A 23505-nucleotide genomic window follows, 5' to 3' on the forward strand; every position below is an offset into this window, starting at 1 on the left:
GCTGCTTTAGCTCAGGTAGGGAGATATGAAGAAACCACTGGGCAGGTATAGGCAAAGATCTCCATCATGTAATAGCAAGGAGTTCACAATACGATCCAAAACAGGCCCTGTCAATGCAGGGTCACCTCCCTGGGATGATCTAGAGCAGATGCACATCAGTGATCAGGCTCAAGTGTACGCCTTCTGCTCTAGCTTGGGTAAGCCACTGAACCAGAAGCACAATCATGCAGAGCAGGCAGAGTTTAATCGAAATTATTAGAATGACTGATTTAGATCAGTGAGCAGGAAAATGTTGAGTTTACTAATAGATTTCTCTTCTTCTGCAATTGGAATTATAGTCATCTTCCCAAAGAGAGGTTGATGCTACTTGATTGGTAATCAAAACATATTCTTTTTAATTGACAACTTCTACTCTAAAATTAGTCTCTTATTTTGCTATAAAAATAAGTGTGTTGTAAGTCCACATTATTTAACCAATTTTGTAGCTTAAGAAACAGGCTTATATTTTATGTCAGAAAACTGTGAAGGGCTGCTGCTTTTTTCATAGACAATTTATCCACTTTCATTAAAGATTTGTATGAAAGTATTGTCTGGCTACAGATGTATTTAGTTATTTAGAAGTGTTAGTAGTGTTACTTAGAAGCAACAAATCCAACATTTTTGATAGCTGAATAACGCCACATTAAATATGTTACATATTTAAAGAAGAAGAAGAAAAAGAAAATTTACCAAGCATTAACAAACCACTTTTATACTGACTTTTTTCAAAGCAGTCTGCAGAGAAGAAACCACCCTGACTTTCTGTCTTTCCAGATTTCAAACTGGCAGAGATATCCTAGCTACATTTTATCCAGAGATAGGAAGAGACTTTCTGCTTTTCTGATTCCCTGATTCCTCAAATAATGAGTGGCCCTTGCTGGATTGCATTAGCTCAATAAACCAAAATGAAGCAAGCATTCTTTGTATCTCCAGAAGAATTAAGCTGGCTTCATGCTTGAAAGAATTCTGGGTACACTCAGCTTAATATTCTATGCAGCAACTTCTGCAGAAAGCATGTATTACATGATTTTCTATGCAAGCTCAATTTGAAGCTATTTTATTAGACTCTGCAAGCTTAGATGTCCATAAAAACATAATTTCAAATGTTTACTGTCAGAATAGGTGTTCAGAAAATGTCTTCAATTTCTTTTAAAAATTTTCCTTTTCACACTTTGAAAATGCCAATATTTTTTATTTGTTATGCAGTCAATGAGGGTCTCCCTTAGCTTGGATGGGAATTAGACAATTGGACCCTACCTCTGGTTAACATCAAAAGAGATGTTGTCCAAATCATTATCTCTCCAGCTTGCACTAAAAATTGATTTCTGACATTTACTGAATCCAAGCTCTGTAATCCTTGGACAGGAACTGCAGTCCCAAACCAGACGCGCTGTCAGTAGAGGTTTGGCTTTTCCTGGATTGCTCAATGTTTTATCACAGAGAGGCTGTCAGCTCAGCCTTCTTGGAAACACAACAGAGGCAGAGGTCATCTCTCAAATAGCTGGGTGCCAGGCATTAACACACACCTCCAAAATTCACCCAGAGACAGACAAGCAGCCAGGGTGGGCCGTGCAGCAGAGACAGGCTATACCCTTTGCACAAATCCCTGCTTAACAAGCAGAACACAGGCTCCCGCACTCTGCACCTGCTGTATTTTCCAAGGCAGAAAATAGGATCAATTAATCTGTTTTCTCAAGGTAGTGCATTCATGTCTTTCAAAAAAGGATGGGATAGCTCTCAGGAAAGGGGCAGACCTTTCCCATCCTTCAGCAAAATGAAGATTGGGCAAATTAGAGCTGTAACACCATCACCATTGCTGCTGGGCCATAACCTCACTTGACAGACAGTGGGCCAAATTCTCTGCTGCAGTAACTCCATTGACGTCAACAGGGGAAGGTCAGCAGGAAGTATGGCCTCAGCACTGAACAGAATACAGGAACGCTATGTAACTTTCCAACTGGCATAAATTATCCCAGAGGCATAAAACTGACTGTCCCCAAAGTCATTAAAACACTCATGGTGACAAAACACTGATCCATCCAAGGGCTAAGAAAAGCAGGTATTGGTTAGTGGTGTGGAGCAGGAAAAAACCCCCAGTAAAACAGAAACAGTTCTGTATCCAGCAAATATCATATAAAGCAGCTAAGGACTACCCAGGAGACAGGACAGCAAGGGAAATGTTTAAACCACCCGCTAGTTCCACCTGCTGGAATTAGTTCAAAATCTCACTCTATCAAGATCTTTACAGCTACTTGTGTTACTAGCAAACTGCTAAGAGGGTAAACAGAGCTTGTATACAGAGTTCTGTCCTCTCACAACTGCATTTTAAAAGGAATTGGAAAGGATGTTTTATTTAAAGAGAGAGAAAAATTGCTAAAACAAGATGCTAATCCTAAGATAAACGCCAGTAGGCTCTGTAGGAGTGGCTGATAAAATGCTTAACTAGACCCGAGGTGAAACCAACAGTTCAAAGGAGCCCTGATTATTCCCTCCCCAAATACTAGTCCTTCAGGGTATTACTTTACCTAAACAGTTTTCTAAAATTCTGTGTTGGCTTTGGTTTTTTTTAAGAGTTCTAGGAAGATGTGTGCAACAAAAAAAGGGCTATTTGTTACAAATGAACATAGGCCAGCATATTTTCCCATGGGGTCTTATTTTCCCCTGCTCTCCACAGTCTTTTCAATATACTTCTTGTCATATGCCTATAAGGGGTCATCCATCTCAAAGGCAGAGCATCCTATATAGAAAACTAGGAAAGCAGGAGTAAAAAGAAAGGAACAAATTGTTCCATCACCCTTTCTACCTCCTAGGAAACACGCAGAGCTTGGGTAACTTCTCTGTACCTTTTCACATCAGATAATTCTCAAGTTGCATCTATAGCACACATTAATCTGTCATCAACAGTAACTTCAGCCTATCAGAAAGGACATAATCTCTGTACAGATGGTCCAGAATAACCAAACCTGAGAGTTTTTACCAGACTTTAGACCAAGCTGAGTACTCAACCCACAGTATGAAACACTGATTACTTACTTCATAGTCACAAAATATTTTAAAATATGCTATTTTATAGCAAGGTCATTAAAAAGATCCTATTTGAAAGAAAAGATATTGTTATCATATAGTAAAAAGGAGATCAAACTCAATACTACAAAATGCATCATCAAAAGAGTTTTCTCCTGTACACCTTCATGTCAGCATCCAACCACTGTTTCCTCAAGAGGAAGAGAGGATGCAGAATTCCTGCAGACAATGAGGAGCCTGGCTCACCTGCTGCCACAGCCATTACTCACTTCTTATTTGCCGTCTGGAAGTGAACAGTCATTCTGGAATAATTCTTATCCTTCTGTTTTTCTCTGGTGGCAGAGGTAACAGTGAGGTCTCCAAAGAGGTCAATCAGCCAAGTGAGCCGGGCAATTCCACTGAAAGCTGGGAATCCTGATTTGTTTTCATCAAGGACACTACCTGGTGCAACACAATAAAAACTCTTGAGAAATATGAAAAAGAATAATGCTTTCTGCATAGGAAAGGATGAAGTAACTGCAGAGTTGTCGACTTAAGAGATCTGGTTGTAGAAAGGTCATGAGTGGATGGACTGAGTAGGAAAGTCAACAAACACAGTCAGCCTTGAAATGGACAAGTTGGTGACCTGTGGCAGAGAAGGCTGCACAAAGTACATATACAACAAACCCTTTGGGACATGCTGAGGACAGGAGGGTGTATGTGGATTCAACAAGGGTATAAAGCAGGGAGGAAAAAGAAACAGATTAAAAAAATCTCTTCAAGGTCTTCTGTGACCAAACATCAGTATGGAAGACTAAAGGTCTTGAAATTGGAATGCTTCCTCAGCACTCAACCTCCTCTTCAAGACCAATATGAATGAGAAATTTGTCACTCACACCAGGGTACAAGAAGGTCTGAAGGAGTGCTCTCTCCTCCATACACCAAGGCATGGGCTTGCACCCCTCACCAGATAGCAGAAAGAAAGTAGCAAAGCAACAGTCCATAGAACACAACCGTTAAGGCAAAGGTGCTTTCCAGACAGTTCCATTGTTTCATGGAAATATCCAGAACCAATACCTGTGTCCCTACTCAGTTTATAGACAGACTAATGTGTAAAAGGACTGAATGAAGGACTGGTGTCCCTGTGGAGCAGGCACATAAGTCCAGATGTACTTTGATTTCCTCACAGCTACTGACCTGTGAAATGCAGCGTTCCCTTCACCAGGTCTTTCCCAGCCACCTCTTTTTTCAGCTGCTTGTACTCTTCAGTAAGAAGTTCAATGTGCTCCACATGGAGCACTTTATCTGCCAGTAAAAAAAAAAAAAACAAAAACAAAAACAAAACAAGCCAAAAATCAGGACAGATTAAATAAAAGCTTTCTGTGTGAATCAAAGTCATGTCTACACAGTGAAGACTTCACCAAGCACCAGTGGGAACTCACTTAGAAATATTCTCATGCATGGCTGGCAAAGTGATGTCAGGAAGAAAACCAAACATGTGCCCTGTGCTGAGGCATCAATCTGGGTTAAGGATTTTCGGGAGACAACAAATATAAAGACTACGGAAACAGTAGTTTATGTTTAACAGAAACTCTGTAATGAAACTCAATACCCAACTAAGGCTGACACATGAGTCTTCAGAGTAACGGATGGATTAATTCTTGGCCTCTTTTTCCTCACGTTTCCTTGTTCTGCATTTTTCCTCCCAGGGTAGTATGAAAGAAAAAGGGAAGGGAAAAAATAGTATAATGCTCAGACCCAGATTGGAACAATATGTTAAGGAGTACCTCCCTCCATTGCTATTAATTGGGTTGCTTTGGAATAGAGGTTATCCAAGTTGAATGTGGCCCTCATTCAATATGTTTTTCTGGAAGATTTCCAGCAGTGGTTTAGGCTGCTGACAGTAACTGCTGCTGTTTCAAGAAAAGATGCATAAATTCTGCTCAATGGGAAACCATTTGGTGAGCAACAAGACAGTAAGTGGTGTTGGTACAGGGAAACAGCAAAGCAGAAATCCTATACCTCTGGTGTTTCAGGACAAAAGTCACAAAGGAAATTTTTAAGAAGCAGTGGTATAAATAGTACAACTTGCCCAAATAATTTGCACTCCACTCCTACCCAGCACTGCTCTTTCCCTGGCAGCCCCATTCATCCCCACTGGCCTCAACTGAACCGCCAGCTTCTGACCCTTGTCACCACAGGGATGGTACTACACACTTCCCAGAAAAAAAAAGATTTTGCTTAGAGACAAATTGTCTTTCAGACAGGGATGCCTTGCTGCCCCACAATAGCATGAGCAGCTGTATGTGACCAGCACATCGCAAATGCTAGAAGCTAGGGGAGCTGTTTACAGTTCCATTTCAAGGGAGAAAGAGGACAGGGAAGTGCTCAAGTCTAATGGCTGCACTCACCAAGTGCTTTACTATCACTGTGACAGAAGTTTTCTTCTTTAACTGCACTCTCAGTGTCACAAACAGAGGGTATGTTTTTGCGAGGGTGAACATACTCAGCATTGACATTTGAGTGTTTGTTTCCCTACTGGCACATGTCTTAAATCCTAGATTCGCACATCTCTGAGACAGGAATACTCTCTTGAATGTGATGACTTATAGTAGGCTGGAGACACCTTTGAGTTTGATGCCTGTGGTACTACCCAACAGGTAGTACTTTACACTCTTGAGAACAAATGTGTTACCTTTCTGCTCAGCCATCTCCCAGAGCTCATGGGCTGCCTTAGCAGACAAAGCCATGGGGTACTCAACAAGGACATGTTTCCCAGCTTCTAAAAACATTCTGAAAGGGATAAAAGATCAGTCATTACAGAGAATTTTATTGTAATCATCTCTTACCACTGTGCAAGTTGCTTCTCATTCCCACAGCCAGCTCCATAAGGAGAAATGCTCAATACGGAGTAACAGAAATAAATGGCAAATTTCCTAGCAAGGATAGTGTGATGGCTACATCACACATTTAAACAGCATGGAAACTGGGGTTTAAGTCTTCTTTTTCCACAGAATTCCCTCACTCCAGCTGCTAAAATACCACAGAATTGACCACTACAATTTCTAACTTACAGACACCCAAGTAGCTGGAGAGGGGTGCTGGCATATCCTTCTGCTATATAATCTGTGAGGAAAGGCTTTGAATCCTGTTTTAAGCTGCCTGTCCATCAAACACAGGCCTAGATGTATGCAAATGGAATTACTTGGGAAACGAATGCATCTTAAATCCTTCTCTCTTCCAGAGCTTATTGGGTGCTCTAGGGAACGCACTATCATTCATTTCAGGCCTCTAGTCTGGCAGTCTCTTCTTCAGTGTCTGCATCCTCTCCTGTAACAGTTTACACAGCTCCTCTGTGCTTCCAAAATACAAGGGAAAGAGTGTGAAAAGGAGGGCAAAATCCATCAAAATACCTGATGGTTTCTTCATGGCTTCTGTTCTCTGTGCTGATGAAGGCTGCATGGACATCTTTGCTTCTTAGAGCATCTTCCAGGCTAATCTGCTTGGCCTCATTAATATTTCCAAAACTTCTCCTGCATTATTTAACATAAATATAACTGTCACAGTCCATTCTTCACAACTGCACGTTGTATAGCAGTACTTAAAAACTGTTCCCATGGACCAGCCTCACTGAGCTCAAGCAGGGTAAAACAAAGGCAGCTCAGTTATCCAGGAAGAGTGTGAGCACTTACAGACAGAAGTGGAGTGCACAAGAGAAACAAACAGATGTGCCAGTGTGTAGGTGGTGGTATCAGTACAGACACTGGCCTGCTATTGAAGTGTAAAGTGCTTTCTGATTCTGGCATTTTAGTTTTTAATAAGTATCATTACCAAAGAGCCTTTGTAAAAGAGTGACTTGAAAGAGCACTGTGCTCCCATGGGAGAACTTCTCCCCACTGTCCTGGACAAAGTGGGCAAAAGCACTTGAGCTGGCAGGGCCACACACAACTGCAAGTACGGACAAGCAGGAGAAGGACAAAGCAGATGCTTGGCTGTGATGGCTCACACCTGGCAACATACACAGCATGTCTGTGCCAAGGAGAAAGCTCTTTTGGCCAGCAACTTGAGCACATCTCCAACTGAAAATTAAACACACACACTCTCCCCAAAAGCCCTTTGCATTACTCAAGAGTGGAGCAGGCACCTTGACAGTATTAGGATAGGTGACAGAAGGCATGAAAGCAGGCCGCAAGCAGAACTTGAAAGCAGACAGGTAATGTTTGAGTGTGATTGGAATACAAGCAAGATTATGCTGAATCATGCATTTCAACAGCACTGTTTCTTAAAAGAAGTAGTAGAAACCCTGTCTTCAGTGCACTTCAAGGCTAGCTGTAGCACTGGCAGAGGCATCAGAGGACAAAAGTGTATTTGGCAGGGAGATAAAGGGAGTGACCTAATGAGTCGATTCAGTCTCAGACAACCCAGCATAATTTAAACATAGCTGGAAATATACATTTACAATCTGAGATCCGTTCATGTACTGCCTAGTTATTTAAAACTTTTATGCTCCACTGTAATGGGGCAGACAGTGTAGCAGGAATGCTCAGAGGAAATACGTACTAAATTTCCACAGCTCCAACCTAGTGAGAAAAACTGTTGATCTCTAAGAAGCAACCTTATTGTATGTACTAAATCATAGGATTTTCTTTAAAGGTATCTACAGGTTCAATATCTGGCTTTAAAAAAATACAATTTTATGATGAAGTTGTAGTATTGGGAGCTTTACAGCACATGCTTTTGTAAAAAAAGCTTTTTTAAACTCTGTAAAACTTCTTCTTTTTAAAAACAATTCTACAAACGTTATTCAAACACTATGTCATTAATGTAGTTGTTGTCGCACTACCTTAAACCTGTAGGAAATTTCAGTCAGACGGAATTGCAATTTCTTCCTGTCATACAGATCCTACAGCAAGAACATCTCTCAGCTTTTATTTTAGTAATTTCTTAAAGGTATTTCACTAAGGTAACCTATTTCTTCCCTCTTGCAAAGCTTTCTGTGCTCATTTCTGAGCTGCCACTTAGAATGATAGGTATACTTGCATAAACTTTCCCTTTTCAGCCAGCCTTAATTATAAGAGAAAAATAAAACTTTGGATCTCATCCCTGACCCCCTCAGATAGTTGTCCTCCACCTGGAAAGATACATGCACCAGAAAAATGAAACATTGCAATATACATATTAAACATGATAAGATGAAATTTCTAACCTGGATACGAATCCAAGGAGTTTCAGGTGCTCAGAAGGGCTGGAAGGCATCGGATTCATCAAGTCTCGGATTCGTGCTAAGCCAGCAATTCCAACGCCAACCACTACTGTCCCAAACATTTTGCTAGACTGTCCAAAAGAAAAAAAAAAAAGGCAATCTTGTTTTTTTTTTTAAGCAGGGAGAAGAGCAACTGGGAGGGAAGGTGGGAGAATGGATTATTCTTGAACTCTGCTTTCATACAGCCAAACCTTATTGAGATGTCAGCTAACAGAGATGTGATGCTGTATGCTACTGAGCTCACTTGCATCCCATTGAAATGTGGTCAAGCGGTTCAGCCTGTCAAAGGACTGGTCTTGAGACTTGTATTTAACAGCTATGAAATCACAGCTCCAGCAAAGTTCTTCCTTTCCGTGAATAGAAAGTAGGCTTTAGAAGTGAGACATTCTTCTATTTATATTGCCACTTCCACCCTGGAAAGGAGCCAAAAGGTTCTGCAAAACCAGCAGAGCTTTATATAAACCCTGCTGACTTCCTGAGTGTCTGCAGTACAGCGGGCCCCGGGCTGCCACACAGTCAGTCACAGAGTACAGCAGCATAGCTGGAATACTTTGGGACAGGAAGCAAAGAGCATCTTTTCTTGCCCCATGTAACCACTGGCACATCCTACAATGTCAAGCTGCAACCAACCATCTAATAATCTGGTGGAGATACTTGCTTCACATTTCCACGCACAAAGAAAGCTTTGCCAACTCTTTAATAACAAGCAGGCATGTCTTCAAGATCTACATCTCCCAAATGCACATTTCTGCCACAACGTGGAGGGCAAGACAGGTATTGCACTCACTGGCTGGGCTGCTGGGTACAGGTAATAAATTTTTCTGTTGGTTTTGATTTGCTATTGATTTGCAGAAGCACTGAGCAACTGGTGAAACCTTTCAAACCTGTACTGCTCCAGTACCCTGACAACTAGCAACACTTTGTAAAGTAATTGAAAATTTATAGGAAAAATGACCTAAAACAGTCAAGTCACATCCTCTGTACTTTTTGTTCCTTCCATCCCAAGAAAACACCCCTTCAAATTCTATTTCTTCTGTCTTGGTCTTCTCCTTCCCACCACTGCCAATCCCTTCATCTGAGTGAACTCTTTAGATTGTTTAGATTTACTGCAGCCCTTTTCTGACACTGAAACGGATAGATGGACAGTGCAGCATCACAGCCATAAATGACTGTTCTGGCAGTCTGAGAGGCTGACAGCTGCTAAGAAATTACATCAACTGGGACAAAGGAAAAAAAGATCCTGTCTCCAATCACATGCCTTGTCTGGATTTTGTTTTCCTATAAGCTCCTGCCTATATTCCTGCCAGGGCTGAACTCCATTCCCTTCATATATGCCAAAAGGGTACAAAGATAAAACACAGAGCAGCATGTTTAATGTAAAAGAAAAAATCAATGATATACTGAAGAGTTGTCCATGGGCATTACAGTGACATTCCAGTGATATTTGAGGTATAACATTATGACACTGTTCACCAGAGAAAAGAGGGCTGAGAGAGAGGTGGGGGGAAAGGAGGGCAATATAACCACACAACCCATTTTCAGGACCAGCCACAGGCAGAGTCTTGGTCTGGACTCTGTTACATTTGCTTTTCTCTGTGGCCAAAGAGAAAAGAGACTGAGACTTTCAGAATGATCTCAGCTGTGAGGAGGCCCAGAAGGTCACTTGATCCAAAACCTATTCAGTTGCACCATGGCCATGCTGAGTTCTGAGTTCTGTTCCCATGGTTGGCAATCCTCCAACCTCTCAGGCCCCTGCTGCCGTGTTTGACCGCTCTCACAACAAGAACTTCTTCTTAGCATCTACAAAAGTTTCCTGTGTTGCCTTTTGCCATTTCATAGCACACCTCCAAAAGAGTGTGGCTCAAATTCCTCTACACGTTCCCATGAGAAAGCTGTAGGTAGCAATATTAATGCCCTTTACATTTCTTTTCTGCAAGTGGGAAAAACTGAGTTCCCTAAGCCTGCCGTCATTCATCATCTCCTTGAGCCATTTACCATCTTCATAGCTCTCCACAGGACTCGCTCCTGTATTTCATCAGAGAATCATAGAATAATTTGGGTTGAAAAGGACCTTAAAGATCCTCTAGTTTCAACCTCCAGCCCCCACATGCAAGGACACCTTTCACTAGACCAGGGTGCTCAAAGTCCCAACCAAACTGGCCTTAAACACTTCCAGGGATGGGGCATCCACAACTTCTCTGGGCAACCTGTTCCAGCACCTTGCCACCCCCTCAGTAAAGAATTTCTTCCTAATATCTAATCTAAAGCCATTCTCCCTTTTCTCACCCATATAGGCCCTTGTAAAAAGTCCCTCTCTAGCTCTCTTGTAGCCCCCTTTAGGTACTGGAAGGCTGCTATAAGGTCTGCCCAGAGCCTTCTCTTCTCCAGGCTGAACAACACCAACTCTCTCATCCTGTTTTTTTAGGAGAGGTGCTCCAGCTGTCTGAGCATCTTTATGGCCTCCTCTAAAACTGCTCCAACAGGTCAATATCTTCTTATGTTGGAGGCCCAGAGCTGGATGCAGCACTCCTAGCAGGGTCTCACAAGAGCAGAGTAGAGGGGGAGAATCCCCTCCTTTGACCTGCTGGCCACGCAGCCCAGAATACAGCTGGCTTTCTGGTCTGCAAGTGCACATTGCCAGGTGACATCAAGCTTCTCCTCAATCAATGCATTCTCCACCCAGCCTGTATTTGCACTTGGGATCACTCCAATCCAGGTGCAGGACTTTGCACTTGGCCTCGCTGAACTCCATGAGGTTTGCATAGACCCATTTTTTGAGCCTGAAAAGGGCCCTCTGGATGGCATTATCCCTCTCCTCTATTATACTGACTGCACCACCCAGCATGGTGTCACTGGCAAGTGCATTGCTTAAGGTGCACTTGATCCCACTGCCCTGGGACAAAGATGTCCCAAAGACTGACAATGTCAGTCCCAATACTGACCCTTGAGGAATACCCCTCATCACTGGTGGACATTGTGTTGTTGAGTGCAACCATCCAAACAATTTATCTGCTGAGTGATCTTTCCAGTTCAGACACACGGATGTGTGCAGGACAGTGTCAAATGCTTTGCACAAACCAAGGCAGATGCCATCAATTACTCTTCCCCATCCACCAACACTGTAATTCCATCATAGAAGACCATCAAATATGTCAGGAACTACTGGCCCTGCCAGGTCCACCATCTGCCAGTTCCCTCAAAAGCCTTAGAAGTCCCATGGACTTGTGCACTTTCAGGTTCCTTAGGAGAAGGTCAGGTTCAAAAACATCTACAGTGGGCAGTTCTTCATTCTCTCAGTCCCTGCCTTTGCCTTCTGAGACTCAGGTAGTGTGCCTGGAGCACTTGCCAATGAAGATCAAGGAAAAAAAGTCATTATGTATCCCAGACTTCTCCATATCCCAGCCAGGTCTCCCATTTTCTTCCAGGGAGGACCCACATTTTCCCTAGTCTTCCTGTTATCATACCTGTAGAAGCTTTTCTTGCTGCCTTTGACATCCCTGGTCAGCTTTAATTCTATCAGGGCTTTAGCTTTCCTAATCTGCTCCCAGGCTGCTCGGACAATCTCCCTGTATTCCTTCCATACTACCTGTTCTTGCTTCCATACTTTGGAGGTTTCCTTTTTGTGTTTGAGTGTGTCCAGGAGCTCCTTGTTCATCCATGCAGGCCTCCTGGTGTTTTTGCCTGACCTCCTCTTTGTTGAGATGCATCACTCCTGAGCTCAGAGGAGGTGATCCTTGAACTTATTTCTCGTACCAGGGTACACAAAACTGGACACAGCACTGCAGACGGATTAGCCAGGTCCTGTCAGCTACACTCTTGCTAATGCAGTCCAGTTCACGGTTGGCCTTCTTTGCCACAAGAGCATGTCATGGACTGAGTTCAACCTGTCCATCAGTAGCTGCAGGGCAGCTTCTGACTTTCTAGCCACACAGTGCCCAACCTGTACTGATGCAAAGGTGTACCAGGGTGAATTTATGCTGATACTTTTGGTCTGTGTTTGGCCCCAGCCACCTGCAGTAGTTTACATTCTCTTTGCCAAGTTCACTGATAAAACAGTGAATTCGTCCTTGGAGGGAGAACTTCTGTATAAACTGTTTTAATTGGTGTTCTGTGATTGGCTAATTCTCTTCCAAGGGCATTTGAAGGAGAATTTGATGAGGAGGGGAGGAAGGTTCGCCCCCAGACTCAATTAAGAAAGACCCCCAAAGCATACTGCACGTGCGTGAGGGGATTTCTGAAGTTCTCACGCGTGCGCAGAGGAGATGCACTTACATAACTGGGAGGTGGGACTGAGGGCCTCTGGCTGGGCTGTGCTGGCCACACCTGGGAGGTCGTGGTCACTCAGTTAATTGTATAAAAGCAGATAGTGCTTTCTTGGAGAGGAGCTAATCTTCACTCCAAGGACAACATTGCCTTTTGGTGGGGACGCCTGCCAGTTTGTGAACTTACTGACTCTCCAAGGATGCAGCTTCTGCTCTGGGTAATTATAGGCATGCTAGGTCGGTAAGATAACTTTATGGGCAACAGCTGGGTAACCGGAGAGGTCGTGCTGGGGGCTTATTTCTCTCCTCCTTCCTCCCTTTTGGGTTTGTTCATTTTGTTGACCACCTCTTAGTAATAAATATTGGTTTTTAAGCTTTTAACGGTGTATGGTTTTCAGGTTTCAGTATGTCTCAAACCCCTCCCTAATACAAAAGGGGGCTATTCTACATTTGCCTTTGCTGAACATCAGGATGTTCCTGTCTGCCCAGGCCCCTCTGATGTACTGACCACTCCCTCCAGCTGGATTTCATCCACAGACTTACCAAAGCTACGCACTTACCAAAGCCACGCACTTACCAAAGCCACATTCCAGGTTATTGTGCAGGTGGTTAATAAACACATTTAACAGTATTGAAGATGAACACAATACTTACCCTTTCCAGCCATCAGGATCCTCCCTGATCACCAAATGGCTTCATAGGGATATCAAGCAAGTCCCTAGCACTCTTGGATGTACTATGTCTGCTGCCAGGGGCTGTTATACATCCAAGAGCTATATCACCATCTTCCTCTACTATGAGTAATGTAACATTCCCATAGAGTCTGTTAGTAGACTCAGAAAACCTGGAGGTCTGTGGACAAACCTTACTAGAGAAAGCCTTCGGGTTTTGTGTTGGAGGGCAGTCAGGAGAACCCTGCTGATCCATGCCAGCTTTCTGCCATGCTTGTCTCTGCTTCCAGAACACTGAAGACAGGCACCTGTGCTCTGGGGAGATCATCCCTGTAGATCAACCTCAGCCTCTCTGGCCCCCCAGGACAGTGTTCCATTAGAACTTGCCAAGTAGAGCCATCAAAAAGCCAAAATACCTGCTATTTTGAAGTATATGGTTGCAATTCTTTAAAATTTATATCCATAAAGAGCTCCAAGTGTGCATCAGGACCAGGTCAGCAGAATCTAGAAGTAGCACAGTTTGAAAACAGGAGCTTACTTTAAGTTCAGAAATTTCCAAGGTTAATAGAGTGTTAAGCTGTTAATATTTGCCTATTGCCTTCAGCAGGATTGGGAGTTGGAGTCATACAGCAAACAAATTCCACTGAACCTCCTAAAATCATCTCGTTTCCAAGAACTGCTTTTTTTTGCTGGTAAACTGCTGACCTCTGCTTCAACAAAGTGGATAAAGTGGGGGAGCTGACTACCTTCTTCAATGAACAAAGAACATCTCTCTGTAGATGCTCAGGTTGCTGAATATCAATATTTTTGCCTCTCTTTTGAAAAAAAACTTTCCTAGCTTCATACGATGAACACCTTCTGACCTCCTCAAAAGTAATATTTAAGATAAGCAAGATTATTTCATACTAAGAACAAAACCTATTACTATGCAACCTGTTGCCATAGCAACCAGTCATTTGGTCCAAGTCAAGGGTGGTTAAGGGTTTGGAGGCTAATACTGTATCCATACTGAAAGAGACAGCTACTAAATGTATATTACAGAACAATTGCTTATACACATAGCTAACAGAAAAATTGCTATGCTTGCATCCCTTCTGCCACTTTTTATTACCTTTATTTTGCTCACACAACAAAATCTGCAGCTGCTCAGGGAGAAAAGTAAATTAGATGTTTTTCAGAACTGTTACAAACCAGGTGAGAGCAGAATAGAGAATACTCATCTGATGAATATATAAAAATTTACTCCTTATTTCAAACATTTACATGAGGATAACAGCTACAGTTATCTTTCAAGCAAAAAAATGAGGAAGTAGGAAGCCCAAATCATAAACTGCTGTGCCTGCCTTTCTTGCTTTTTTCTTACTATCAGTGACCTCGGCTAAAGCTTTGACAAAAAAGATTTCAGAGGCATTTTCAAGGCTGCTGGACTTTGGCTCCCATCATACTGAAAAAAAAAAAGTACCATAAGTGATATAACAGTACATCAGCCAGTGTCCAAAAGCATTTTTCCCACCCTTTTCTAATGGGCTGTACAAAAGCAAAGGCACTGGTGAGAAGATTAGAAAAAGATGACCTTCATGCTCACACACTGTGAGTGGGGAATGCCTCCCACACTCCAGCAAGACCTGCCCTGGCCAGGTTGCAGGCAGGCCTGCCAGCTCTGCTGGGGTGCCCTCTTAAGTAGGATAGGGGGGATGGAGGCTGCCAAATGCAGTGGGAGCTCTTCCCCACTGACAGCCAGCACAAGTGGCTCCTCTTACCAATGCAGACGAGCCCTGCATGACACAGAGGCAGAGATGAGAAAGGCATTCAGCTGAAGAGGATCATTTATCCTACACTGATATATCATTGTCCCATCACTCCTCTGCTCTTGAGCTTTCTGTGCTTCTGCTGTGTATTTCCTGCAGTAGATCTAGGCTACTCGAAGTAAAAAAAAAAACAAAAATTGCTCAATACCCAAACATTCTTGCAAAATTTGGCAATGAAACAAGAATATTCAGCAGCAAAGCAAACAACGGAGTATGTCCAAAGGGATCAGTCACCCAGCAAGCGTGTTCCTCCCCATGCAATCACACTGGGACTTCAGCCTCTACATCTTAGAACTGTTTACACTTACTGAGGTAAGCTTAAGGGAAGTGAGGCTTACCTCTGTTTTGTGCAACATCACTAAGGCAATGCAAAGTCCGTGGAGAGGCAGGATAAAAGGCAGAACTTAAGAACAATTTCTTTTTCAATAAAATTTTTCATGGCATACTTAGACATTACAGAATGAGAACGGGTACCTTCTCTCATGATATATAAAGAATTTCAGTAAGCCTCATGCATTTTCCCTGCAGTTTTCACAGTCTTGTTCCCACAGATATGAATGAGTGACTCACATCAGAAATCAAAATATTTTGTAGTTCATGTCACATATAATAACATGTAGTTCATGTCACAAATAACACTGATGCAGGAGGCTTTCCTGAAGCACTGCCATCTGGGTCATTTTATGTGTGCTACTTCAAGTGCCACACATATCTTAAGAGTAACAGAAACCTCACAGATGAGTACTTAATCTGAAAAAACTGTTGTCAAGGTTAGTTCACTTTTGCATAGTCAAAAGTTGAACCATGAGTGTTTGAGCCTGGCTGCTGGAGGGATCCACCTTATACACATATATTCTCACTTACATATTCTCACTTAGCAGACCTTCAGCTTGCTCAGTCAGAAAGGGGACAAGATGAGACTGCTGGTGCTGTCTGTGTTTCTGTGAGTGCTCTGTGATTTGTGACTGACCATGTACATATGCATATACATGGCGTACATGTGTGTTCTGCATGCATGTGCTGACTGGAAATATGTTTTCAGCCTAAATACTGACCAGGGGTCATACGAAGTCTCGCCCCTTTCAGGCTGTTGGATTCCGCCTGATCTTTTCTTCTAATATAAACCAGGCTGGACTGAGGAAGTTTGCCAGAGCTCCCTTTGAATAGCCTTGTGGATTAGACATCCTCCAAAATGTTTTCCCTGTTACTGCAGTGAAACTCCGAGATGAGGGTTGCAGAACCTCAACAGAAATTTTCAGGGGAACACCAGACAGACAGCAGTAGTCACTGTAAAGTCAACAAGTTGAAAATTTGAAATTCCTTTCAGACCTAACTCACTGATTTCAAATACCCAGAGAAGTGGAAGATGCTGTACTCAAGGTTGTTGGTACATGATACAGCCTGTGCCATCACATCTTACTCTCATTGTCTACTCTTAGCAAGAAACATCTGCCTGGAGCAGGGAAAGCAGAAGCTGAACAGAGTGGCTTCTGTTAGTGTTGGGGTTTTTGTATGAAAAAATTCACAAATGCTCCAATTTAGCAGCCTATTCAGACGCATAAATACCCTTTGTTCTGCAGGAAACCATTTAGGCACTTTAACCTCTGCATGTACTGAAGGACCTGCTGGAAGTAGACCCAGCCCGGGCCTCACGAATCCTCACTAAAGGCAGGACTTGAAAAAAAAGGCAAAGCAAAAATGAAGGCAAAGAAAATTATTGTTTGAATGCCAAAATGCTGGATTGTTTTTGCTCTGCATTTGCTGCAATACAGAAAGAGAAAAGTAAAGTGTTCTGCAAGAAAGAGACAGACAGGAAGGCAACCGCCAACGCTCTGTTACTTCTCTTCAAAACATTAATTGAACATAAAGTCAGAATTTGTCTTGAAAACCTGACAAGACCATTTACAGTTTCCACATTTCAGAGGAAAACAGCAGCACTTAGAAGTTGTAGAGCAACCATGTACATTTTCCTTGAAAGCTGTTTGTTACTGCCTTAAATGTCAATGCTTGCCAGCACCTCTTCATCTCTCCTGCCCATCTTTCAGGCTATCAAAACCCAGGCCACAGTCTCTTGGCAGGCACACAGGCTCTGCTGAATGAGTTATAACTTTAAGGCACCAACTCTTACACAGGTTTGCCGGTGGAAAAGTCTCTCATCCTGACTGGCACCACTGTGGAAAGAGCCAGAGGGGACTTTTCTTCCCGCATTTTAAATGCCATTTGAACAATACACGTGCATTGTTTCACATTTTTATGCAGGTTCACCAATTAAATTATAGTTTTCCCTGGCTGCCAAAGCTGAAGTTGATATAGTTATATTGAGATATGGCCAGATGCTGTGTTACAGCTGCCAAACAAGCACCTTTAGTCTACACAGTGGATCGTTGATAATAAAGGACTGCACTTGTACCAGATACGCTGTCTCCAGCATTAATATCTGAGCAGAAGGAAAACTTTTGTTAGAACATAGTTCTGCAAGCTAAATCTGCTAACTCCAGAGTCTGCAGTGGTTCTGACTCCCATCTCAGTAGGGCTGCTTTCCACAGCCTGCAACTCCATAATTGAAGCAAAACCATCTCATGAAAGTAATATAACACCATGAGAAGTACTGAAAGAATAACCTGAAGATCTGGTTTTAATATGTGATATATTCCACCCTGTGGAGGACTGAAACAGAAGTTCTGTGAGGGACATGCATGGGTATGAATGACCATTTCATCCTGTTCCCTTGTCTGTATTCACCCTTTGGGGTTCAGATTTGGTTGCTAATATGCAAAGGAAAAACAAAGGCAAATAACACTTTTGAGATAGGTCATTTTGTTTAAAACTGAGAGTCAAATTACATTTTGATATACCTACATTGCTAAGGCTGAAACTATCCAGGAAAGAACTGAGCCTGCTTTGGGGCACCTGAAAATTAAGAGGAAGGACTCATGAAGGACTCCACTTTTTATTTTATAAAAATATTCCCATTAAAAAAAAAAAAAAAGCAAACCCTTACTTATAGTGGTAATTTTCCAGGAACTATTCTGGAGTGAATTTCAGAAAGTCTCGTGAAACTTCTGGTGGGTAAATAAACAATTGCACAAAACTGCAGCCTCATCACAGCTACTTTTTAACCAAAAGGCTGCTTGTATGTGGCTAATTAGCACATGCCTAAAACAAAGAGAGACAAAAAAACGCCCCCAAAATTTATTTCAGGCTTTAATGTGCTATAACATTTTTTGAAAGCCAGTGATAGAAGAAGAGAAGAGTGTTTTAACAAGCAACAAGCCAATTACTTTGGAGTAAAGTCTATTCAGGACAATGAGCTATGTTTTGGAGCTATCAGCAATTCACAGATCCTAATTTTCCATGAGATCAAACAATATTATTGCTACAGTCCCAATCTGTGCCTGAGAAAATAACCCCTGTAAAGCTAAAAACGGTTCTAACTCAAAAAGGAAAAAAAAAAAAAAAAAAGGTATGAGACACATCCTCCACCACTTTTTTTTGATTTAACACCCACATAAAACACTAGAGCTATCACAAAGTTGAACTCTGCCAGGTCCCTGTGGACCATGAACCATGTTTCCTGGCTTCCCTGCAGAGCAATAAAGCCCCCAGCGTAAAGTGTCTGCACAGCTAAGTGTCTGAACACTAATAGCTGAGACTCTGCTTGAACATCTATTTCATACAAAGATATTATTGTTTTGTGCTGACTCTTACACTTTTTTTTTTTTTTTTGAGAGCTTTTCATATTCTGGTAAAAACAATGACTGGAGGACTACTTATCCATACCTGCATTTCTGGGGAAACTTTACTCAGAGCTAATCACGAGGGCAGGGAGCTGAGACATGCCCGAGAATCTCAGCCCATTTCCTTCCCTCCTTCATGCTGCTCATTTTGTTTTTGCTGTATCACCTACTGAGAGAAGAGGCTTCTCCACATCACCTGATGGATTCACAAGTACTTTGCAGGTAAACTCTAATGCCAAAGAGGCTTCCAACCTTTTGTTGTAATACAACTGGAAGTGATGATGAACAATTATGGAAAAATGTTCTGAAATATTTTCTTAATTATTACATCTGCCCCTGAATTTTCCTGCCAATTACTGCACTCCTTTCTACAAGCTCTTACTTCTTCAGAGGGCCTAAAGAACGCAGAGCTGTGCTGGGCAGATGCAGGAAACCCATATTTCCAGGCTGTATTCTTACTTTCTCTGAGAAGTTTACCGGGTGACCTAAAGCAAGCAAATCACACCCCCTTTCCTCATCAGTCCTCCCAGTTCCAGAACAGCAGAAACCTCTCTCTCTGTAGAGCATTCTCAGACCTACTGACAATAAGTGCAATGTAAGAAGTAGGTATTACTACAACCTCTCTTCTTCTCTGTAGGAAATCCCACACAGAACAGACACGTAGAAAATATGACTGTAACTAAAGTTTGTATTGAAATATCTATATAAAACAGTGCCCTATAATGCATAACACAAAAAGAGATTTCTTCTTTCCCTTCTCTTGCTGTTAAATTAATCTGAAACTCGAAACCTAAAAGGAATTATATGCATGCTTAGCTTTAATCGCAAGTAATCCCATTGATCTCAATGAGAATACTCCTACGAGCCCATTAAGAAATAAGAGCTCTTGCTGTTTACTGTAATATTAGTAGGCACAAGAACAAAACACATATCCAGCTACAAGTATGTTCCATTAATATCTTTATGGACTCAACCCAATAGATGATACCTATCTTCCGGTCCACTAAAGGTCACTGCATCCCAGATCTGTAACAGGCTGACCTATTTTGAGAATTCCCCAAGCAAAAAAAGCACTCCTGCTACACGCTGCAGTCACCATAAAGATATTGCTTACCATGGCTGATGAAACCCTCTGCCAGCATCGTTAGTATGATAGCAACTTATAACACCAGAGGCCTGCCCCATACTCTCTTCAGAGCAGACAATATACACGAAATTCAGCTAGTCAGATAAGCATACTTTTTTAGCTTTCTCATCCTCTATCCAGCAGTAAAAAATATTTTCACCCTTCTAAAATAAATTGAGAGTAAGATAAAGTGTTTTTTTTTTTAATAACTAGATTGAGACAACTTAGGAAATTGATAAAGTTTTGCATAATGTTCTATTTTTAAAAATCATGCTCTAACACCTCTGCCATTTTATCAAGTCTACAACTCCATAGTAAGGCCTGAAAAATGCAATGGTTTCTCTCCATTCATATTACATTTTGGAAATCTACCAATGTCAGACATTGCTCAAGACTAGGGAAAAGGAGAAGCTTTTGAATGAAGATTAACAATTGAGGTTATTCACTCCTAACTTTAGAGCTCAGTATTTTTCATGTTACTGGGCAACACAACACTCAAGAATGAGATAGGCCAGCCTCTCTCTCATGAAGAGTTAGTCTGTAAATCAATGTGCTTTAGCAGTCAAGAAGTCCTGATGTGCTATTCATCTGTTATAATTGTCCCAAAAAAGCAAAACACCTTTACTGAAGTATCAGCCACTAGAGGGGGGTATTTGGTATCCTACCTAAAACCTGATAAGAAAATGAAATAATAAAAAAAAAAATTTAAGGTTACAGAAAACCTGTAAAAGCATATTTCCCACAGTACTGCAATTACACATAAGGTTCCATGCTAAGTGTTTTAGGAAAAACAATGCTTTCTTTGTGTATAACTGAACACAATGCAGAAGCAAACGCCACGTCTCCTCTTCCAATTCTTAGGTCTACCCACATCAAACACTGCAATCTCTGTGAGCAGAGATGTAGTTTTATATGCCAAGAACATGGCTAAATTATCACTAGGTTTGATTTGCCTGTACAGTCAGTCATCTCTGAGCATGTCTAAACCTGATCCTTCAAGCATGCCAAGCTAGAGCCTGACGTGCTCAGTCTTGGGCTTGATAAACAAGAAAAAGGACAACCTACAAAATGGTTCCTGTCTTCCTCTTTACAGATTCACAATCCCCAGATTTATCGTTCCAAAAAGTCTCCAAAAGGACCTAGAAAACTGCCATCAGGTTAGGTCCAACTTCAAGCAAAGTAGAAGATTCAACTTGGCTCAAGCCACTCCCAAACTATCTATTATTTAAAACACGTTAAGTGAAAGATGGATATACATTTCAGCTCCTGCACATGAATCTGTAATGAATACAAAACTCATCAAAAACTATAAACGGACTTGATGATTGAGTCCATGCAGGGACAGCCTGGAGAAGGGTACAGGATGGATTGTGCCAGTATATTAAGGGCATCATAGATTCTACATACTTTGTTAACTTCTGTCAGTTTGGGGACAGTGAAGCTGCTGGCAGAGCTTACAAAAACTCAAGACCCTCTCCAAAATTTATGTAAAAATAACTATAACTGGGTAATAGACTTAAACACCCCCAGCTCCCCTTTATTCCTCACAATATGCCTTCAAAGATGTGGAGCTGGAAGGTTTTAGTGAAGCTGACTGCCTGCTCAGAGGAGTATTTTAAATACACAACTCATTCAGAACCAGCATGGCCATGCAATTGGGATAAAAGAATCCAGTATCGCTCCTCTTCTTTCCTCTGCCAACTTCATGCACTCAGTGTGGACTATTACGTTATTTATAACAACTGTGGCTGAACAAACGGATAATATTCCATAAAAGACAGAATCGGCACAAGCACCTAACTTTGAAATAACTAAAACAGCTATTGCAAAGGTTCAGGAGCAGACAATACTTGGGGCACTGAAAGAGGCGAATATACCTTGTAAGAGAGGTAGAAAAATAACAGGATCATGGAAGCACTAGATTTTTTAGAGTCAATACTTGCATTTGAAACATAATGCAGACATTTCTCTCTATTAACCGGATTTTACTAGAATATATCCACCCCACTTTTTCTACAATATTTTGGTGAAGTGATTTAACAGTTACTGTTGGAGACGAGATTTGACCCCAACTCAAGTTCACGTCCTTAACTGCACCATTCCTTTAAACAGCCAAAGAGGTCACTGCATTCTGAAGAGAGTGGCCACCAATAGTAATTTTAAAATGTAACAGCAATCCTGATCATTGCTTTATTCAGCCTTGCTCCTTTTTAAAATACCCACCTAAATCCCTTCTTCTCTGCTACCACAACCCAAGAAAGCATTTTGAGGTTCTGGGAAGAAAGTTAACTTTTTAAGTTTATTATCTATTATTTAAGCCATCCACATCTCAGGCATGACTGTGGCCCCTCCATAAAATGAGTTTCAAACAATCTCTTTATTATTAGAAATGGAAAGCATAAGGCATCTTACACTAATATGATAAACACAAACACTACACATGGGCATCTGTAAGCTGTCATTGTTTTACAGATGCCTGTCTTAGATATTGGACACTAAATCTCTGTTCTTCCCTCCCATGGTCAGACTTGTGTACATAAAGGCAGCAATGGAGCCTCAGCAGCTCAGAGTATGTGAATGACAACTGCCTGTAGTAATCTGTAATAATCCTCTGAGACCACTCAGATCCATTGGCTCTGTTTAGGATTGAGTCAGAAAAAGAGTAAAAAATGGCCCAAAAATGGTTTGTGAGACAGACATTTGACTACACTTGCTGTAAGGCTGGATGCTTTTTCCTCCCAATGGATTTTAGTTCCACAATCTGGAATAGGAAAGTTTATTCCAGATAGGCCAATAAGCAAAAATAAGGTAATGTAGGAGCTGTAAATTAAAAATAATAATGGGCACACTGTAAAGGAATCTGCTTTGTTAGAACAACAGATGGTTTGGGTTGAAAGAAACATTTAAAGATCTTCTAGTCCAATCCCCCTGCTGCAAGTGTGATGTTTCCTTTTTCCTGTCACTAGGGACTTCATCTGATTGCCATGACTTTTTGAATATGATGGAGAGTGACTTGGCAACTGCATGAGTTCTCCCTGCTGATGAGGATTCTTTGTATGAAAAAGGCCATCTCAGTCAGCATAGTAGTATGAGATTCCACAGGCAAAAGATGAAGAGTTAAAGCCTCATTAAGTAGTCATTTAACCAAAAGAAAATTAATCTCTGGTGTTATCAGCACCTTCATGCTTCTTAGGAGTTGATAACTTAGCAGCATCTAGGATAGGAGGATTTTCCCTTCTGTGTTTTAAAAACATTTTGTTTCTGATATTACATGCCATTTGATGCTAAAAGGTACCAGCCAAATGACAGGGATGGTAACATGCAACAGACCAGCAGTTGTTTCTGAAAGGTGCTCTCAATCTGAGTACATGAATACAAAAAAACTGCTGACCTTCCACCAGGGAAACAAGGTGCCTCATGCGTATCCCTGGTGCAAAATTAGGGCTTCTTTAAAGACACCAGGGAATAAAGACTGTGGTCTTCATCTCTGCCCTCTTGAGAAAGCAGCATCCTCTTCGATGGAGTCTTAACAGAAAAACTGGGTTCAGAGCAGCCAGAGAATCACATGGCCACATTCCCTGCTTGAAGGGCAAGAG

General features: G+C 41.7%; 1 protein-coding gene across 9 annotated transcripts in view; it reads right to left on the reverse strand.

The window, feature by feature from the left end:
• BLVRA (biliverdin reductase A) overlaps positions 1–23505 on the reverse strand; it is a 38925-nt gene that overhangs the window by 4988 nt on the left and 10432 nt on the right. For 4 of the 9 annotated variants that reach the window (XM_051799439.1, XM_051799435.1, XM_051799438.1 and 1 more), the window contains 5 exons: positions 8249–8376; positions 6456–6575; positions 5738–5835; positions 4240–4347; positions 3333–3504 (listed from right to left, as the gene is read on the reverse strand). In XM_051799439.1, coding sequence (XP_051655399.1) covers positions 3333–3504; positions 4240–4347; positions 5738–5835; positions 6456–6575; positions 8249–8367 — 617 coding nt within the window. In that variant the 5' untranslated portion in view covers positions 8368–8376. Of the gene's footprint in view, positions 1–3332; positions 3505–4239; positions 4348–5737; positions 5836–6455; positions 6576–8248; positions 8377–8496; positions 8624–11891; positions 11976–13221; positions 13241–13654; positions 13762–14998; positions 15173–23505 lie in introns of those variants that run through there. The other 5 variants (XM_051799434.1, XM_051799437.1, XM_051799440.1 and 2 more) reach the window with 5 other exon arrangements.

The sequence above is a fragment of the Manacus candei genome, unplaced genomic scaffold (assembly GCF_025592945.1).
Source record: "Manacus candei isolate 608988 ecotype Guabito, Panama unplaced genomic scaffold, ASM2559294v1 h1tg000049l, whole genome shotgun sequence".
Taxonomy (NCBI): Eukaryota; Metazoa; Chordata; class Aves; order Passeriformes; family Pipridae; genus Manacus; species Manacus candei.